At 40.8% G+C, this 20,769-nt stretch overlaps 2 protein-coding genes across 3 annotated transcripts; both read right to left on the bottom strand.

Annotated features, from left to right (window-relative positions):
• Positions 1-2,361, bottom strand: LOC103369317 (DNA damage-inducible transcript 4-like protein). Its single transcript, XM_008298004.1, has 3 exons — positions 2,247-2,361; positions 1,867-2,026; positions 1-1,401 (listed from the first exon to the last, which is right to left on the bottom strand). The coding sequence occupies exons 2-3, from the start codon at positions 1,955-1,957 to the stop codon at positions 911-913; spliced, it is 582 nt and encodes a 193-aa protein (XP_008296226.1). The 5' UTR covers positions 1,958-2,026; positions 2,247-2,361; the 3' UTR covers positions 1-910.
• Positions 2,362-10,208: 7,847 nt separating this feature from the next.
• On the bottom strand, positions 10,209-20,163 carry LOC103369318 (flocculation protein FLO11-like). Of its 2 annotated transcripts, none has more exons than XM_008298007.1 (13): positions 19,942-20,163; positions 17,682-17,744; positions 16,543-16,653; positions 16,117-16,230; positions 15,740-15,835; positions 15,614-15,646; positions 15,496-15,528; positions 15,322-15,381; positions 15,175-15,216; positions 13,971-14,069; positions 13,163-13,187; positions 13,005-13,087; positions 10,209-10,856 (listed from the first exon to the last, which is right to left on the bottom strand). In XM_008298007.1, exons 1-13 carry the CDS (start codon positions 20,000-20,002, stop codon positions 10,843-10,845), a joined length of 834 nt encoding a protein of 277 aa, XP_008296229.1. In that variant the 5' UTR covers positions 20,003-20,163; the 3' UTR covers positions 10,209-10,842. The 2 variants fall into 2 exon arrangements, with proteins under 2 accessions (XP_008296229.1, XP_008296227.1); XM_008298005.1 differs by having other exon boundaries at positions 16,543-16,656; positions 19,942-20,160.
• Positions 20,164-20,769: the final 606 nt, after the last annotated feature.

The raw sequence follows: 20,769 nt of genomic DNA on the forward strand, positions 1-20,769 counted from the left end.
TAATGTTTAAGTCTTTTATTGTCTAATAGACAACAAGTCCTGGTTGCCTTCAACATTTATAGGTTTGAAAAACAGTCACGAATTCACCGAAAAGAAAAACATAAAAGGTAAGTACTAGATGGGCCTTGAGTCGTTTCTTTGTTGAAGTTTCGACATTATAAAAACAAGAGGTGTCTACGTTGGAGTGAACCATCCTTTTAATAATATATAAAGACTCTGCATTCAAAAGGTGCATTTCGGGGAGGGGTATAAAAATAAAAATACGATAAAACACTTACACTAAACAGACAAAAAGCTGTGATCTGAGAGAACAATGTACATTTCTATGACATTTTAAGGCATCGACATTCCCCCCCACAGTGTGAGAGACCCACACCATGACAGCAGCATCTTCACAAGACATACAGTCTTAAAAACATCCGCAGCGAGCTACATGTGGCCCCCCAAGACTGAACTTCAGTCTCCTATTGAAGCCTGGGTGTGTTTACTGCTGCAGAACATTCAATGTATCTGGAAACACGCAGATGCATCAACAAAGTGGCGAGTGTCTTTAACAAAAGTGTACCCACAGTATGTCCCTCTCAAACACGTTGATGTGAACACGGTTTTACATTCATCGGCAAATTTAAAATGGCGTTTGAGCTACAAATGGTCTTTTTAGAAGAGAAAGAAAACCCCCAAACATCTGGAATATTACAATTTTGCTGATTAAAAAAAATAGACTTTTAGAAACAGAGAAGCCAAACTAGAACCACAAAGGCTTATTTAGGCATAAGCTTTTAACTACATCCCAAGCTGACTGGCTATTAGTTGAACCGTATTGTACAAAAACACTGTAGAAAATATGACACCACTGGAGTGTCATTTACATTTGGGCAGAAGTGCGTTTACCCACAATCCCCTCCCTAGTTCAGCACTCCTCTACCACGGTACCAGCCGAGGAGGAGTACAGTTTTTTCTTGACAAGCCGGAAACCTGGACTCAGTTTAAGTACGTGCCTGAAAGCCGGGGCAAAGCAGGTTCCCATAAAGAAGAAGTCCCGCAGGCTGGGCCAGGCGGTGCCATCCTGCTTAAACACAAGAGTCACCTCAAATGTGGGCACCACGGTGGCGTCGTACACGATGCGCTCCAGCTGCTTGCAGCCCTTGTTGAGCTCCAGGTGGACGTAGAGGACGCAGCCACGCAGGCCGCAGGGCTCGCAGGACGCCAGCCGCAGGACCTCCCGAGCTATTCTCCGAGTCAGCTTCTCTGGGACCAGCACAGAGGAGCAGTGCAGCGTCGTCTTCTTGGCCCGTGACAGGCAGTTTTCGAACATCTTGGCCAGCTGTTGACAGGACCGGTCCTCTGTGACATCTGCGTTCCTCTGGGGCTCGGTCACGCAATGATCCCAGAAATCCAACTCTGGGAACACAATGAACATTTTAGGGACAAGACGCAGCTTTCTTCTGCAGGACAATGAAGGGACACTTCATGATGCAAGCATGCACAGATCAGCTGTTTTTAAACCGCAAGTGAATGAGGGAATGCTTCTGTTTTTGCACGGCTTTTCTCATGAGGGAAAAAAACAAGATCTGAGACTACTGAGCTGTACAAGCACAAGACATCAATCTCAATGCATGTATATTTTAGCTGCGGGCAGAAAAAGATGCTGTCAGATGTGCCATTGATCGCAGGCTGTTGTTGTGCAGACAGGCTGATGACAGAGGATGACTTCATCCTCCACAGACCTCCCTCTCCCCTCCACTGCTGCAGCCATGCACCACACAGGGATAAACAAGCACACAAGTGGAAGCATCCAGCAACTAGCAGGTTAGCCGCACACACAATAACAACAAAAAAACATGCAGAAAGCGCCAGTGAGCTCACCTTTCTCAATGCAGACGTGGTCATATCTTCTGTCAACCAGTTCGGAAATACACTCGTTGCTTTTGGTCTTCAGTGTGCTTGTGGCAACCATGGTGACAGTGTTGATCTCTTCAGGACTGGGCCGTTTGTTTTTTTCCTGTGCTTTTAGAAAAAAAGCTGCCTGGAAATAAAAGCAGAGGCGTCATGTAGCGGCTTGTTTTCAGCTCCAGAACACACAAGACACTCTGTGAGGAAGCTAGCTTAAGATGCTAACGCGTCAAACTTTCAAAATGTAGCCTTTAACAGAAAAACAAACAAAAAAAATGTTATTTCACGTCGTCTCTCTCTGTTTATTTCACCTAGCTAGCAAACAGTAGCCCGGAATATTAAAAAATACTCACCTTAAATATTATTTAGTGCAAAAATAGTTTAATTTAGACGGTTTCGTATAAATAAATCCACACGCCACTTTCTTTCTCCCACACTCACACACACAAACAGACACACAAACACACTGCAGCAGCAGAAAAGTTCTGAGCAGCTTTTATACCTTCCTCTGGGTCAGCTGACCAGAGGGTTTGACCAATCACAGCACGCCTTTCGACGTCGCTCCGCATCTCCTTTCTGATTGGCTGTGAAATAGCGTCTAAATTAAATAATTGACCAATGCTTAGGGGGGGCGATAGCTGTGTTGCTACGTGGACGAGGGAACATTTAGGCTGAGGTCTGGTTTTGTATTTGCATGAAAAAAAAAGGAATATATCGAAATTAATCCACCTGAGGCTGTTTTAATTTTCACAGAGGTTCATCCACCTGTTTGGCACAGTATGGGTCATTGAAGCTTCATTTTTATTTTTTTATGACCAAGCATTTTATTAGTTACCCATAACATTTTATTATAGACAGAGTTCTCGAGACATCTTTGAGCTTTACTCATAAAAGGAAATCGTCTCCAGCAAGCCATAGGCCAAGGTTTTATCAAGCATGACCTTAAACATGAGTCTTATGCACCAATATGTGCCTTTTATTTCTCAACTTATGATGAAAATGTCTTTATTTATGTGAAAGAAAACAAAAAAATGAAGGTGCAAGGCTTTAACATAACACCTTTTCAAAACAGTCAAGTCATTTTGCCACTTTTTCTCAATAGTTTGTGCAACATCAGTTTCAGTGTCATTTAATTTTTCACATGCACTATTTTATTATCATGTGCGCTATCACTTATTACCTCATTATCATTGCCAGCATTACTTTTTATTTTTCTATTCTAGTCTTATTTTAGCTTTCATTTCAGTAATTTATCATACTTATAGCTTTTCTACTAGGCACTGAATTTATTCTCGCGTTATGTCATTTTATTTTTCCTGAGCAATATCTGACGCTTTCCTTTGGCATCAATAAACTCTTGCCTTATCTTATCTTTCTTTCTTTTTATTGGAGGGACAAATGCACAGCAATGGGGACGAATGTCTCACTGAAATCAATGTCTGTGCCAACAAAGGACTGGTTGAAAGAAGAATCCACATTTTGAAAGGTGCTAGCAGCATTTTGGAAGTATGAGCCAGAAGCATGACAATATGTTGTGTTGATTTTAAAAGCATTATTTTGGAATTCTCACCCACCAAATTAAAAGGCTTTCGGGGATCTGTAGCAAAATGAGCACAGTTTGTAGGGGGCACCAAACACTGCACATGATTACAAACACCCCATCCCCACTGTGGAGCATGGTGGTGGCAGCATCATGAGGGGGGGATGCTTCTCAGCAGCAGGCCCTAGAAGGCTTGTAAAGGTAGAGGGTAAAATGAATGCAACAAAATATAGGGAAATCCTGGAGGACAACCCGATAAGGTCTGTTGCAGAACTGCGACTTGGATTTGTGTGTCAGCTCGACTCGAAGCATAGAGCCGAAGCTACACAAAAATAAATGTGAATGCATGTCTGGGAAAGACGCTACTGTCACAGTGTGGGTTTCTCACACTGTAATGTTGATGCCCTAAATGTCATATAAATGTACTTTTTGCATGTTTGTTTATGTTTAGTTTAAGTGGATTGCATTTTTAGTGGTATACCCCTCCCCTCTATGCTTTTTTTTCAATGCAGAGTCTTTATTATTAGTGGTTGCCATATGAAAAACAGTCCAAACCAGAGTGAAAGATGTGAATCTGAGTGGCTTTCACGTCCCACAGGCCTATAATTATGTGCATAATATGTAAATATTTTCCCATATGTATGTCTAAACCAAATCACAACATGCATTTGTGGCATGTGAGGAAGGAGGAAAGCCCCCTGCTTGGTTTTACGCAGGCCGAGCGTCTCATCTTACTGTGTTTGTATGTGCATGTGTGTGTGTACATTTGGCAGGTAAAACACCGAGCGCAGTTGTTCAGCTCATCAGCAGTTTATCTCTCATCGCGCACCGACTTAACAGAAAGTTTTCTTCCAGTAATCGGATCCGGCCCTCTTACCCCCAGCAGCTCTGCTGGCTAAAGGGTAATGGAATCCAGTGGGCGAGAGAGACGGAGTCACATGGGGAGAACCAGATATGCCTCCGAAAGAAGTCACATTCTTCAGCTAGTGTTGCGGCCTTTGTGGATGCAGACGTACACTGTGTGAGCTGTTGTCTTCGATTTATGTGAAAATTCAAACAGCAATTTGAATATGTCAAAAAACATACAATCAAGCAGTTTGTTGCAATGCGTTGGCGGTGTTTAAAATATATTGCCTTGTGAAATAAATAATGTTAATTTTACACAGACCCTACAGTGTGCTTTGGATTGTTTTTGTAGGAGACTTGAGCTTTAATTTTTGGCATTGGCACAATTTTGAGCTATGCAAAGAGTCCTCCAGAGTGGAATGAATACAGCACAACTGCAAGAAAATCTGTTTGTGATCACTAAAAAGACCCAGCAGCAAATCCACACCAATGCTTTTATTAGAATCAGAATCAGACATTTCTTATGTTACAGTTGCTCCCATTCAAGTAATTTAACCAATTGGAAAAAATATACGATAAATATGAGGAGGAAAAATATGTCCCAAAATTAGAAACATACGTAGAAAAGTATGAACATAAAATGTAAAAATGTGCATCATACTATGAAAATAAAAACCTAAGTACAGAGTTTAATACATAGTAATGAGGTTATGATGGGGTTATTACACAGAGAAGTAGTTCTGTTACGTAGTTATAAATAACAATACTGGCGATCAGTTGCGATGTGTGCACGCATGACAAAGAAAGACAAGTTCAGTTCAAAAATGCAGAGCGTCAGCAGTAGTTTAAACGAGGGTTTGACCTAAATTTATGTCGAAGAGGTCACTAGTTGCTGAAAAACCAGCAAGTCTGTCTACTGTCTAATAAAAACTTAACGAGAACACACAGACACGTGTTTAAAATAACCTCAAGTAAAATTAAAACACTACCAGACACTTTTATACAATATAAAACTTATTGACACTGAAATATTCAACATCTGCTGCCAAGAGGATTTTTTTTTTATTGTGTACGTCGTGTCTGAAACCTGTCCCTGCAGCGTTCAGCTCTTATCTCCAGATGCTGTCACAGTTTGCATCGATGTGGGTTAAGAGGTTGTATAGTAGCACACTTATTACTGCAGCGTCTACAGAAAAGAAGCATTAAATCGCATGTAAACCAGGACGTTCAAGGCGATGAAACTGTGACCGTCGTTAACGAGAGCAACGCTGCAGCAGACTCGTGAAATCAAGAATGAGGCAAGTTAAAATGATTTTATTTGCAGTGATGCAACCAAAGCAAAGAAAAATCACGTTCCTCAGTGATGAATGTGTAAAAAAAAAGTGAGTTAGAATCCAAAAAGACGGCTCTGAACTCATGAATGAGGTAACACTCTGCAGCTTTAAAGCTCAGGAGGACTAATGCGTTGTCACCTACAGTGTGTGTGTGAGATCAATCCATATCTTGTTGTCAGCGCCTCAGATGCTTCTCATGCCTCTGTGTCACGTTCTGCCTCTGCATCAGCTTTTAAATCTTGTTTTCATCTGTCTGTGCTGAGCTTTGGTGAATAAAAAAAGTCGGTGTTCCTCATATGATTCTGCTTTGTGCACCTGGCTCCTCCAACGTGGCCTCTGCTGCTGACCTTCACTCCCTGTCGGTCGACCAAAACCCGCTTGATAATTCTCTCCACCTCGTGTTTCCCCGAAAGAGGCAAAAGATAAAACGTGTCGTGTTTCAGGTTACAAATCCGCCGCGGTTCAGATGAACCTCCTGTTATGCCCTGTAGGGACACCTGTTCTGGCCGGCTGGCAGCGCTCGCCTTCCTCTGAAACGTGCTGCCTTTTTGCACCCTCCATGAAACTGAATAAGAAGAGCCTTTTCGCTGACGCTGCAGGAGGGAGCTGGCTGCATGTGTAGGAGTCGAACTGAGACATATCTGAGCTTAGCAAACAGCTGACATGCTCAGAGAGATCCCTCGAGTGGAAAAATGTAACAGCAATCCAAATGTCTTCCTGATAATATCAATGTATTCGGATTAATTCTGCTCCTCTGAAAACTCTTCAGTCGAACACAGAAGCTCTTCAGTTGTTTCTGTGAAGAGTCTTAACTGTGACATTTACTGTCACCTTTCTGACAGTATTCACATAATATTCAGATTTATGAGATAACAAAAAAAATCCCCAGGTGGAACGTTTTTGGCCTGAGAAAGTTCTACTGATGTTTCAGTTCTCTTTTAGTTCCCAGAATGTTCTTCTCGAAGGCAGAATAACTAAAGATGTTCCAAAAATGTTTGCTGCTAACGCTGTTAGACCACTACGCTCTGAAAATGTTTGTTGTCGTGTACCACTGTGGAACATTGTGGGAACGTTTCACAGATTGTGTTTCCCTCAACAACATCTCCAAAACGTTCTCAGAACATCACAGTCAGAATGTTCCACCTTTGTTAATACATCGCAGTGAAGGAACGTCTGAAAAAGAAAAGTTCTGTCATCTGAGGCCTCGATAACACCGGGAAGCCATTTTTGGAGAACGTTCTCTCTCAGTTATTATGAACGTTCTATAATGTGTTCCTCAACAACATCCCTAAAACGTTCTCAGAACATCACAGTCACAATGTTCCACCTTTGCTAATATATCACAGAACAGGAACGTCTCATTAAAAATGTTCTATCACCTGAGTTGTTTTTTTTTTTTAATGTATTGAGAACATCCTTTTTCTATTATCAGTGTGGAAATGTTTTACAGAAGAACGTTCTAGACTGTGTTCCTCAACAACAGGGTTCCACCTTAAATATATCACATCACACTAACCTTAAAAAACGTTCTATAGAAAATACTTTCTGCATCTGAGGCCTCGACGACATCTGGAAAACATTCTTTCAAGAAAAGTCTTCCTTTGTGATCATGCAACATTGTGAGAATGTTTTATATAGAACGTTCTATAATGTGTTCCTCAACATCCGTATAACATCCTGAGAACGCTGCAGGCAGAATGTTCCACCTTCGCCCTATAAAGAACATTCTGTCATCTGAGGGCTCCTGGAAACGTTTTATTTACTTATTGAGGACATCCTTCGTTTATTGTTGTGGAAATGTTTTACAGAAAAACGTTCTCTAACGTGTTCCTCAACAGCATCCGCAAAACATCCTTGGAACGTTGCAGAAAGAATGTCCCGCCTTTGTTAACACATCACATTACAGGAACGTTGTATATAAATCATCTGAGGCCGCGATAACGTCTGGAAAGGTTTTGTTGAATGCTGTTTGGAGAACGTTCCTCCTTTGTCATCGTGGAACATCCTCTCAATGTTAACAATAAAACATTATATTAACTTTATAGAATTCATAAATTAATTTCTCTAGAAATGTTTTGAACATTTGATTCAATTTTTTTGAATAACATGATTAGAACTTGTAGGTAATGTTCGCCAACGTTGTAGCAACATTCCCTGCTAGCTGAGTTTGTCGCATTTTTACAATGCAAACCTGCAGGAGGCCTTTTTGTATGAACATCTGCTTTTATTGCAGCCTTGAGTTAATCTTCTTCAATAGTTGGAATAATTTCACATTTTTATTTCCCAGCTGAGAAGGTTTTGGCTCCATTAGCAGCATGAAGCAATAAAAACGGACCAAAGGCCAAATGAAAGCAAACAGACAAACATGAGAGCTCCAATGAGAGATAAATCTAAACTGCATGTAGTCAAATACAACAAAAAAACTTTTCTGAACAAACTGTGGGTCACACATGCTTTAACCATCAAGTGACCGACTGCTGTATATTTATATGCATCACTGTGACATTTTGAATTGGAAAAAAATGTTTCCTACCGTGACTTTTTAGTGTACTTTTCATAGTTTTTAATTTATTTTTTCATTTTTTAACAGAAGTTGGCATTAATTAATAAAGATCACATGTCTGTTTCTCTTTCTGTACATCTGCCAGCAAGATGTTTGCTTAGATTTTGTTTTAAACTGAAGCATGGAAGTGACAAAGAATAATAATAATCATAATTTTAAAAAACAATTAAAAGGATTTCATTGTAATTTGTTGTTGATCAAAGTATTAGAGTCACTAGTTCATCATGTCGAATGCATAATCTAACACTTAATCTGCCTAAAACCTACATAAAATTTTAAATTTTGCAGTTTTGTTAAAGAAAATGTAAAGAAAATTAGTTTTGTAAGAAATAACAGACGAGGATTGTCCAAAAACGTGTGATTTTGTTTGCAAAGTGTGTGTTTCTTAATCCTTTTTTTGCCTTAAAATGATTTAAAATCAGAATTAATTCATAATAGAACATATCTGAATATCTGTCATAGATAAAAGAAGCAGTATGTGTTTAATAAACACAAGTAGAGTTGTTAAAAAAAACATATTCCTGTATAAAAAAAATAATCATTTTGGTTGCTAAAATAGTTGGATTGCTTGTAGCACAAAGTAAGTATTTCATAAGCACTTCTATACGTGGTTCTAAATGGCAGTTTAAAAAAAAGCACATTTAATAACATTTTTACAGATTATCTCCACACGGCAGTTTTCAGTCAAGGCAGCGTCCTTCAGTAAAGCTAAACAACAGAAAAAGCCATTTTACTAACATGAGATTCAAGATAGCATTCAGTTAGAGCTCCAGATGCACGGGAACAAAAGTAAAAATGAAGCTGAGTGGATGTTCGGCCTAAAGAGGGAGACTGGACGCTGAAGAAAAGAGGCTGAATGCGAGTCGTCCTCGGCCACAGCTGGTAATGCGTTAAAGCAGCGTGTGATGGGCCTTCAGCCAGGCCGCCCTCATGGAGATGTGCCCACAGTCTCAGCTTACAAAGAGAGAGCCAGAGTGTGTGAATTGATTCATAATGTAGGTCATGAGTCCGCAATGACAGGGAAAAAAATAAAAAAAATCAACTATCAAGGACGTTTTATCCCATAAGAACGTCACTGTTGGGAGATGTGGGGACGTGTTTTGGTTCTGAAGGTCACGCAGGGGCAGATTTTCACACGAGTTGCTGCTAATGTCTCACTCCTCCGTCAACAACCTCATGAAAACCTTCCTGCAATAAACACCAGCTCATCAAGTCAAGGTTTTGTTGTGTTGACCGCCTGCTCCCTCTAGTGGTCACTCACTGCTAGTGCTGATGGCATTCATGCATTATATTAGAACTGTGGAGTCGTGACAGTGCCAAATTACAAAAAGAATAAATCAATAAAAGAATTTTAAAAAATAAAATAAAGTGGAAATAAAAAAAAGAATAAATAAAATAAAAAACAATGTGGCAATATAAAGCAATATTAATCGAAAATGAATCCATAAAAGAAAAGACTAATAAAAGAAGTATAAAGTCAAATAAATAAAAATAATAACAAAAATAAATAAATAAATTTAAAATATACAAAATTGATGAATAATACATTTTTTAAAATTATTTCATTTATTTGACTTTATATTTCTACTTTTATTAGCCTTCTTTTATGGATTCATTTTTGATTAATATTGCTTTATATTGCCACATTATTTATTTTTTATTTTATTTATTCTTCTTTTATTCCCACTTTTATTTAAAATTCTTTTATTGATTTATTTTTGTAATTTGGCACTCTCACTACTCCATACACAACTAGCTTACATGCAACAAAAAAGGGGAAAAAACAAACAAATAAGGTAGATGATTATTCGTGGAAGATATTAAAATAATTTGATGAGAACAGTTACTAATAATAAATATCTCGACTAAACATTGCTCGTAGCGTTCAGTTTGTTTGATATCAACTCTCACTATCTTATCAGGTTTTTATATTTTATCACAAAAAAGTGCAAATATCATATCGTGCAAAGCTGTCAAAACTCCACCAGATGTCATATCAAAAGCAAAAATATCAAAACTAACGAACCAAATCTCCATGTTTTAGTGATTTATTGAGGAAATTGAGGTTGACAGTAACAAACTCCAGCCATAAAGCACAAAGCGCTCCTTTAAATACAGTCCTCTGCATTCGCTTTACCTCTTACTTGTGCCTGAATGTTATATTTATTGAAAAAAATATTTAAAATTAACATTTACAGCACATTCTATTGACATCGCTGGTGAACGGGGAGGATTATTTGTGCGAGGCAAGATCGTAAAGAGAAACTTGGCGGAAAATATCCTCTAAAGGTTTTTTTTTTTGTGAAACTGAATAAAAAACTGAAAAACGGTGACAATTTACAGCAACAACACAACACGATTATAGAGCTGTGAACAGTGATTGATGTGATGGATCTGAGGTCAGTGCACGATACAGAACACAGGCTTATGGCCCAACATGGAAACAGACTGAACAGATGATAAACCCTCATCAGGCCGAACTCAGAGCTCTGCAGTCCTCTGAGTCCAAGATTTATGATCACAGTCAGACACCCTACTTAATGAAACTGCTTTCAGTAGCGAGAAAGCCCTCTTCTGCTTCAAAAATAATTCACTAGACCAAAAATATTAATAAAAAAAACACCTAGCGTTCTTCATCAACTCGCCGATCTTCATGCTCTTCGTTTTTATCTCGCAGCAGCTGAAACAGACACGACAGAAACAATGAGGAAGGCTCGGATGACAGATCCACATCAGTGTGATAAAAAAGGACTTTTATCATTTTGTAATTATAAAATACTGTAAATCATTTTATCTGCTACAAGTGAAAGTCCTAAACTGAAAATATGACTCAAGTCAAAGTAGGAAAGTCGTGAAAATGTACTAAAAAAGTAACTCAAGCAAAAATGCAGAAAGAAAAGTTCCATGTGACTGTTATATGAATTATAACATCATCATTAGACTATTAGTAGTATTCATGCATTAATATATAAGCAGGCTTTTATTGTTGTAAAATGAAGCAATATGGATTAATTTGCAGGTTGTTTTCTCTATTGATTGGTAAATGATTTGCTTTATAAAAATTCAGAAAAAAATGAACAAAAAAATATCTCAAGTACTCTAAATAATAGTTAAAATGACACGACTTTGTACTTTATTAGTTGGTTTTCATATGTTTTTTTGTGCAGAAATCCTAATTTGTAAAGTAACTAAAGCTGTCAGATTAATGTGACGACGCAAAAAGTCCAATAATTCCCTTTGAAGTGTAGTAGAGTCAGTAGAAAGTGTATAAATACCTCACATTTGTAGTTATGAGTAAATGTAATTTGCGTTAACTTCACCTCAGATCATTAATTAGTTCAAAATCATCCTATGAGTGGTGAAAGTGTGAAACTATCTGAGCTGAATTAACTGAACTTGAGAAAACAAGTTCAGTCAACTAAAGATACTGAGTTGAATCAACTACCTGCACAGACACAGACGGACTCGTTTTCCTTTTATGTTTTCTATTTTTTAAAAGAGTTTCTTTGCAGCTGTTGAAGCCATTTTCAACCAGACAAACAAAGAATTATCAAAAGAAACAACAATAACTTCATTTAACATCAAGTTTCCACCACGTCTGTTTTCGCAAACTACAAAAAAATAAAGTTTCTGAGCGGTTTTAAGTCTCTAACAATGCAATCTGCTTATAAGCCTGTTTTATTTCATATGAACTGAATTTAATAAGTTCAGGGAACTCTGTGTATTTGTCATTTAAGGTCACTTTAGGCCTCAAGTTGCTTTTCGAACAATTCCAATCTACGCTGTATAATATTTAATGAATTTTATGGTTATTGTTAGTTATTTAAAACATTTTAATCCTGACTTTTACTCACAGTTCACCATCTTTATTACTTGTTTTCTGGTGTTTTTACTGTGATTCAGTTGCTGCGACATTACGTTCTGCTTTGCATCTTCTGATTACAGCTTAAAGGAGCCCTGAAGTTGTAAAAACTCATATATTTAAGTTGTGGAGTGTTTAAAAAAAAAAAAATTATTGACTTGTAATCAGCAAAACCAATATTTTTTACATGCAGAAAACTAGAAAACATGAGTTGAATTGACTAAATTCCTGCAAGCTACATTCCACCACTGCAACCCAATAAACATCTTTGTATTTTACATGTTTTCTGCTGCTGTGTGTAACATTTAGGACTCATAGCAGCAGTAATTTTTATTCTACATCATGACTGCAGCATTACAGGGTTTAATCTTCGTGCTGGGAGGTAACACAGGAGGAATAAGTTTTGCTGTTTTAAAGCCGCAATCCAAAGAAAACCAGAAGTCCGCGACAACATAAACACTTTTTTCCTCGGCAGAATTCCTAAAGCATGATTCCACTTCCCTGCGCAGCTCGCGGCCAACACATCCAGGCCTGATTGCGGGAGGGAAGGAAGGCAGGACGTTCAGTGCCCACATTTTTCAGGAGTGTGTGGACAAACTACGTAGGACACATGCGCAGACGTGGATGTGCGTTCGGCCCGCCAGCGCACACTCGCGCCTCCAAACGTCTGGGCCGCGCTGACATTTACCGAGCCGCACAATAGCTCCTGTCCAAAATAATCTGTGTTTATGTTAGGAAGTCCCTATCTTTCAGACCCTGCTGCTTGTTTGAGGGCGGCGGCGCGAAATCACAGGAAACACCTTCTGCTGCCCAGCAAAGCCCCAAAAGCCCGAACGGCACAATGAGATATTAAAAGCCAGTTACTTCCCTGGAATAATCGGGAGTTTGTGTCTGGAGAAACCACTTGACTGAGCGAGTGATGGGAGAAAACAGAAGCAGCCGTGGGAGGAGGAACTGTCAGCTCACCATTTTCCTCTCCGCCTGATGACCTCACTCCCAGGAGCATGACGCCATCTTTGGTGCTTTCTGGTCGGCTCTGGAAAGATGCGCTGTGGAGACGAAGGAGGCAATCAGATGCTTGTTCTCACTCCTAGAAAAGTATAATCCTTAAAGATTAAACTTACTTCTCGGTTCCAGTGTCGATGGTTTCTGTTGGATAGAAGACAAGGGTGAATAGTTACAGGTGAAATTGGTGTAAGCGTTCAAACATAAGACAGGAGACAATGAATGTGTGTGAGTGTCTCGTCTATCCCAGATGTTCATTCAGCAAAGCTTGTGGCCAGGAGATGTTGCTGGGTGTCAGGACAGTGAACGGCGACGGGATGTGGACGAACTACACCAACACAAAGTCCAATCAGAGACTATGCCCGCAGTTACCCGAGAGAGAAGGAAGCGGTATGAACATAAACAAAAGAGGAGGAAGAGAGCCGGATCCATGCTAGACTAAAGGCTAACCCCTCCAGACCAGCAGGACCGTCCTCCTGCTCTCCAGTGTCCACTCCCTCCACAACAAGCTGGACGTTTGCTGAGAGAAACCCTCAGAGAGTGGAGGGACTGCTGTGTGTCTGCTTTAACAGAAACATGGCTCCATGACAGCATCCCAGACGGACATACAGCTGGAGGGGATGCAGACAGACAGACAGACAGCTCTGGGCAGCATCTACAGCTTCACCATCGTCACACCATCGTTTTTGTGTCCCTGAAGACCAACCAGGACCTGAAGAGGTTCGCCATGTTCAACGAATGGCGGCGTGCATGGACGCAGCGCCCTCTTCAGGAGACAGCCGGAGTACGTTTAGTGTTTCCTAATTAAATGATCCTGAAGAAACGCTCTCTCATCTTGTCTCTATGACTGTGTATATACAGCAAAACTTGATTTGATTGATTTGATTTGATAAAAACCAAATAAAAAAGCAGATCCTGTGCGGGTACCTGTGTGATCGTGGACTTTCTTGCATTTGAATTTGAGGAAGATGATGGCAGCGGCTGCAACCAGGAGGACGGGCAACACAATCAGCCACAGCCTTTTGTCTGAGGGGGAAATCAGAGGACACAGTCAGCAACATCCAGCGAATCTGTGGCAGATTAAACCAAAATAGCAGAGCAGTGATGCGGCAGCTGCAGCAGCTCACATCCCAACTGAGAAATCGTCCCTCTTTAGCTCGACATCAACTGTAAATTCATGGCAGAGTTTAAAATGTTCAGCTCACAGCGTCTAATTGGTGTTTGTCAGATTGGTTTACAGATGTCAGATCTGACTGAAACTTGAGGGATGAAAGGTTTTCTTGCTGCATTGTGGAAGTTCAAGCTGAAGCATTTCAACAACTGGATGGATTTTTGTTCATTTGTGGTCCCCACACGACAAATCTTCATGACATTTTGTTGTCATTGTTGATTTTTCCTTATATATCGTGATATGTAAGGTGGAGACTTGTGGTTGAGACATCTGATTGCAGACAGTTCTGTCCATTTTTAGATAAATCAGTGAAGCTTTGGGGACATAAATTCCTCTCAAACACGGCTGTTAGCAAATGTTAGCTCGTTGAAATAAAAATGGCGGACGTAGCTAACATTATTCGCTGTCATCAAGAGTTAGCATGCTATAGCTGCTAAAAAAGTTTTCATTTGACTCAAAGCACCACCTGCACAGAGGCCTGAATATGGCCTAGATGCAGGTCTAGTCTTGTTAACTTGTCTTGTTCTTTATTGTTTCTCTTATTTGTTCTCCCTCCTCTCACCCAAACCAGTCGAGGCAGACGGCTGCCCATCCTGAACCTGGTTCTGCCGAAAGTTTAGAAGTTTTTTTTCCCTTTGCTGTCACCAGATGCTTACTGCAAAGGAATCACTGGGTTTCTTTTTATAAAAACAAAAGGCCTTGATGTTACTACATGGGCGTCCTAACATGACTCAGCTCCAATGAACTTTCTCCTTATTGTCACCAAGTGATCGCTCAAAGGGAATCATTGGTTTTTGTCTTAATAATACCCTCAGGTCTTGACCTTACTACGTGTAGATGCCCTGAGATGACTTATGCTGTGAGTCGGTGCCATATAAACATAAAAACTTGGACTGGAATGAGAATCTGCAATTGCTGCATCACTGTTTGGGTTCTAATGGAACCAGTTGACTGGATCACCTGCTTTGGCTGATGTTTTCTCACCGCTGCTCATCGTGGTACCTTTCAACACAACGTGGTTTGATTAGTTTGTCAATGAACACTTTGATTAAATTATGATATCATTCAGCCTCCATGGGCGGCATACAGTGATCAAGCAGGACTTACCAGCACCGCCTTTCTGGGTTTTTTGTGTCGCTGCTGGAGGTGTAACGGTGAGACGTCGTCCTGTCGTATTAAAATGAATGAATCAGTTAATGCCAACACAGACGGACGTTTTTGTAATTTTGCTGATAAATATCGATGCATGAATATGAAGAATAAAAGCAGGAGTTTGCTCACCTGTACCTGTACCTGAGGCACCAGTGGGTGCATCTGCGGATAATAAAATATAGCATCTTCAGTGAAAATTAGTTTTCACACAGAAAAGCAAGATGTAGACTTTGCTTTGGTTACGTACCTGGTTTGGGTTTTAGAGTGCTGTCGTCAGTTCCTAACAACATAGAAAGCAGTTTAGATTAAATACACTTTGCTGTTAATAAAGTTTAAAGCACAAAAACCTGTGAATTACTGCGTGTTGTTTTACCTCGAGTCCCATTGGACTCGTTCACCGTCTCAGAGCTGTTGCTCAAAGGCCGAGAACCTCGTGGGTCCAAAGAGACACTGTCTGGAACTAATGAAACTGAAAAGTCATGAAGTAAACATACTTTATTTTCATTTTTTGGGGGTAATCCTGGTTAATAACTCCTTTACTAACTTCAAAACAGGGGATAAGACAAAATTTATAATTTTTTTTTGCAATGGATGAACTTATTTCACAAAATGGGACCTAATTGTGCAACAAAACTTCATTTACATCATTTTTGTACCACATAAAGAGCATAAATCCAGTTAAAATCAGGACATTCAGCTACATACCACCAACAAACCAAATATGTACATCAAACCCATAGAGAGACTGACCGCTGATGGCCGACTGGGTGACAGCTGAGGGTACGGTGGTGAAGCGCTGCTGGTCTGCAGGTCCCGCTGTACCTGTACCTGGCTTCTCCGTCAGGCTTGGAAGTGGAGATGTTTCTAGAAAAAATGGAAGGAAATTAAAGTTCTGTACAAAATAGGTCTATTGCAGCTTGACAGAGGGGCACTGAAATCAAACATTCTGCTTTAATTCATACATTTTGTCTCAAATTCTCAGTCGATTCTCAAGCAAGACGCTATAAACATGCATCAGACTTCTTTAAATTGCTCACAGGACTATGGGATGGGCTTCAAAAACATTCACATTGCCACGAACAATGCTTGTGCACGCAGTCAAATTCTGCACATGCATCGCACTGAATGAAGTGAAATATGAGAAGAAGCGGGATTTCAACATGAATACGCGCTCACTGTTGTCAGGGGTTGGGGTGTCAGGATTCGGAGAAGCAACTGTATCATTTTTGACTGTTGCTGTTGCTGGTGAAGGTACGTTCTGGGTAGCTGTCGGGGCTGCTGTTTGTGCTGCTGATATAAAGAAAAGAGAGTAAGTGACATGTAAATACTTTGATTACACGTGTAGAGTCAGAACTCAGCTTGATGCATTTTCCTTTGAAGAATCAAACTGATCTCTACAATCGTTACAGTGAAGGAAACAGGAACATATTTCATTATGCTGCTGAAAGATTCTTTAAAGGAATAGCTAGGGGGAAATTGGCTTATCTAACTTTCTAGGGGTTTGATTAGAGAGTATCGTAGCTCAGCTCAAACTCAAACACTGGAAACAGGGGAATGGCTGGTCTGAAGATTACAAAATCTGCCACCATCTTCTCTAAACTTCACAGTTGAATTCATCATATTCTGGGCTGCATATAAAGATGAACAAACCCTCCATGATGTCAACTTTTGGTTCCTAACTCCCAAATAACCAAAAAATAGGCAAAGAAAGTGGCATCAAAGCGACCACGCCCTTGGTTATCCACAACTTTAAGCCTTAATATCATTTAAATATGTGAGTTTGAGGAGGTACAGTCGTCATCAGCAGAGAAATTAGCTGTAGAGACCATAATTGTTGTTTGTTTCTGGCTGTAAACATGTTTATTTCTGCTGTAAAGTTGGACATTTTAACTCCAGGGTCTATGGGCGTTGACTCGCTTTTGAATCAGCCTCTAGTGGCCATTTGAAGAACTGCAGTTTCTGAGGTTGCCCCTTGTTAATATCTGAGCTTTTTAATCTGAAATCATGGTAACAACAGCCATTTGATGTTTCATTTTCAGGCATAAATAACAGCTGAGAAATAATCCTGCACACAACCTCCACACCCAAGAAACGCTGGACATTCTGTTGTGCTGTGTTGTTGCTGCACAAATAAACCAGCCGGCCAGCATTAAAGATGCAGATTTTGTTTTCTTTGGACTCTGCTAAACAAGCCGTTCCCATGTGTTTCCAGTTTTTGTGCCGAGAGGGGTCTCATTATACTCAACGCATAAAGTAAATAAGTGTGTATTTCTAATTTTTGTTCAGCCACTTTAATGTTTTGTTCCTTTACTTACCAATTGGAGTTGATGGTTGTCTTGTTGGTTGTTTACTTGGGAGAACTGATTCATCTGGTGAATCTGTAAAGCAGAAACAATTGGCGACTTTACAACATGTTTCCTCCCAGAAGTAAAGCTTGCAGCTGCTTGTATCGTCAGCGACACCGACCGTAATCGATCACCACCACCGGGCCCTACATCCTGCTCGCCTCAGGTCACGGCGCAATATATAAAACTAACGAGTCATCTAGGAAGTCTAAACGCTACCGACACAAGAACACGAGCACCAGTTTGTCTATGTAAAACATTTCCTCAGACAGATCCTCTATTTTAGGTTTGCGTATTCACATCATTCCTGTTTGGCACGGCTTTAAAGGCCAGCGTCCGAGACAAAGAACCTGCTCCGAGTGTCAGACTGGGGCTGAAAAGTCAAGACAGGAGTGGAGGTTGTGGCGCGTTGGGGTGGATTTCCTCTGCTCGGAGCTCCGCGGCCGTGTGAAGCTGCATCCTGTCCCAGACATACAATTGTTGTCCCCTGACCCGCGACAGGCTTCCTGTCTTCACTGCTGTCAGCCGCGAGTCCATTCAACATATTTCACAGCGGAGCGGTCGCCCAAGGGCCGACAAACGCTGGTTTCAGCTCCGACCGCATGCAGCTCCGTCTGGAGTCTTATCGGGGAAGACAAAGCAGCTCTTCTTGCCAAAGTGGTTTTTATTAGCTTTGTGGCGAATCCAAGTCAAACATTTTATAGCACGCTTTAGCTCCTTTTAGAGAAGATAAAGTCAAGTGTGCAGTGTTTTGAGGGAAATCCCGACAGAAGTCTTCTTTTAAACACGTCAAGCTGCAAGTGAATGGAGCAAATCTCAAGCTAAGCGTCTAAGTCGTGTCTTAAAGGCCTGATCTGGTGGAAATCCAGATCTTGTTGAAATGTCCTTATAGTGTTCTTTATATGCTGGAAGACATACCATGAAGGAAATCAGCAGTCGTATGTCATGGCTGAGCATTTCATGATTAAAACTGCAGTCCATCGATGACCAAAACACAGATCCAGACGTCCAGTGGTTCATGTGTCACAAACCCGATGAACCAATCCCGTCAGCTTGCAGCAGGGTGGGGCTTTCGATTCCGAATTTGGGATTCTGCTCGAATGACTGAACCAGTTTTACAACTTGTCATTTTGAAGTAGTTTTAAAGTGCTCGAGCAAAGTCAGGGGTGAGCTGGAGTGCTTGAGCTGCAGCGAAGGGGGCATTTAGAGCTAAATCTCAAAAGTTTTAAGGCTTGTAGGGATTATTTTTGAGAAATAAAATGTCTAAATGTGTAACTCTGATGCACAGAGGTGAGTTTTTAGGGCTTTAATCGGAAACTGGAGCACAATTTGAAGTTTTAAGACAAGTTTGGAGTCCAGGTCAAAGCTTCAGCAGCAAGTCGAAAGTTAAAGCTCAAGTCCTGCAAGGGAAGCATCAGAGTGTTCTGGATCTGACCAGTTCTAAGCTTGTCTTTACGTGCCGAGGAAACAGAACCTCGCACAGTTTAACGAGTTAGTCCGGGCGAGGGTGTTTCCTCCAGATGTTTACCGCTAAACCCTGGAAGCAGATTTCGCCGCCAGCTGGGACGTCTCGGTCTCTGGACAATAAAGCGTGGTCTCTGTGAGAGAGGGGGCAGCTCGGTTCCCACTGCCTATCAGCCGCTGGATCACCTATCTGCCCCGAGCACCACAATCAGAAGCTCTTCTGGCTCCGCAGCAAAGGAAAAACAAACAAATCAAGAGCCGGGGCGACTTTCCTTCAACCCACAGAATCTCATTTGTCACTCTGGCACTTCAGATTCATCATCCTGGAGGTGATTTGAGTTTGAAATCTGATCTTCAAGAGAAAAAACAACCCACTGTGGGTGAACGCGGTGGAGTATAACCCTCATGTTCACATGCACACACAGCTTATCTCTGGCTGGATGAACGGAAATAGTGCTCTGAGTGGACGTCTCCGAGGTAACGTTCAAAGTGTGAGCGTCTTTTGAGCAACACTGTGATCTTTATCTGTGCACATACCAAAACAAAGCTAAATTACACAGCGGGAAAAACATGCAGCACAATCAATCAAACTGAAGCAGACGTTTTCTAACAGCAATCAACCTGATATTGTCACTCTGTAACATGTTAAAGTCAGTTTTCTTTTTTTGGAGGCCATTTTTATAAATCCTCCCTGCACAGAAACAAAGTGGATCCTAACTTTGTTTCTGTAAAACGAGCTGAAGAATAGTGTGAATTATGATCCTACCTTGGGCGAAGACGTGGACGGATGCTAGCAGGAGCAGCACAGGAACCCTGATGGACTTCATGGTGACTCGAACGCCTCGAACGTCTCCCACAGACTGGAGCTGAGTGGCCGGTGTGGAAGGTGTCCGAGCCTGGGCGCTGGGCTGCCGATGCTTATTTTGGCACTTCCTTTAGATAAAGAAGGGGAGGAAATACACTGGCTTCCCTTCCTGACGTAAAAGAGGGGTGGACGTGGAGACCAACACAAGGCAGCCAGTCGGTGCAAACCTGCGTCCATTTAATTTTGTGTTTAAATGCGAAAGGCAACTCCCTTCGCTTATTTTTTCCTGCCCTGACACCACTTGACCGGTTTGGGAGGAGACTGAGGAGGAGATGGGTGCAGGAGCGAGTTCACTTTGAGATCACAGAATTAGATAGATAATGGTTTTCTAGAAAATGAAACCGAGTGTAGGGAATTATAGAAGATAAACGAAATTCAAAGTACTGTGGAAGAAGCTAGAGTTAAAAAAAAAAAAAAAAAGTATTTGGATCCTATATTTTTCAAAAAGCACCAATAAAGGAGCGTAAAAATACTTCAATATCAGTAAAGTCCTGCATAAAAGTATTAGTTTGGCCCCTCAGACTGATATATTGCTATGTGATATTATTTGATTATTAATGAGGGCTGCAAGGTGGATCAGTGGTTAGCACTGTTGCCTCGCACCAAGAAGGTCGCCGGTTCGCGTCCCGGTGAGGACACCTAGGATCTTTCAGCGTGGAGTCTCCATGTTCTCCCCGTGCAGCGTGGGTTCTCTCCGGGTTCTCCAGCTTCCTCCCACAAACATGCTGA

Source organism: Stegastes partitus, unplaced genomic scaffold (genome assembly GCF_000690725.1).
Source record: "Stegastes partitus isolate 25-593 unplaced genomic scaffold, Stegastes_partitus-1.0.2 Scaffold1270, whole genome shotgun sequence".
In the NCBI taxonomy this organism is placed as follows: domain Eukaryota; kingdom Metazoa; phylum Chordata; class Actinopteri; family Pomacentridae; genus Stegastes; species Stegastes partitus.

Coding starts and splice junctions, on each gene's coding strand:
- LOC103369317 (XM_008298004.1), bottom strand. CDS start 1,957: ATGGTTGCCACAAGCACACTGAAGACCAAAAGCAACGAGTGTATTTCC. Junction 1,402..1,866: donor CCACGTCTGCATTGAGAAAG/GTGAGCTCACTG, acceptor TTGTGTTCCCAG/AGTTGGATTTCTGGGATCAT.
- LOC103369318 (XM_008298005.1), bottom strand. CDS start 20,002: ATGAAGTCCATCAGGGTTCCTGTGCTGCTCCTGCTAGCATCCGTCCAC. Junction 16,231..16,542: donor CACCCCAACCCCTGACAACA/GTGAGCGCGTAT, acceptor CATTTTTTCTAG/AAACATCTCCACTTCCAAGC. Junction 13,088..13,162: donor ATCGACACTGGAACCGAGAA/GTAAGTTTAATC, acceptor TCGTCTCCACAG/CGCATCTTTCCAGAGCCGAC.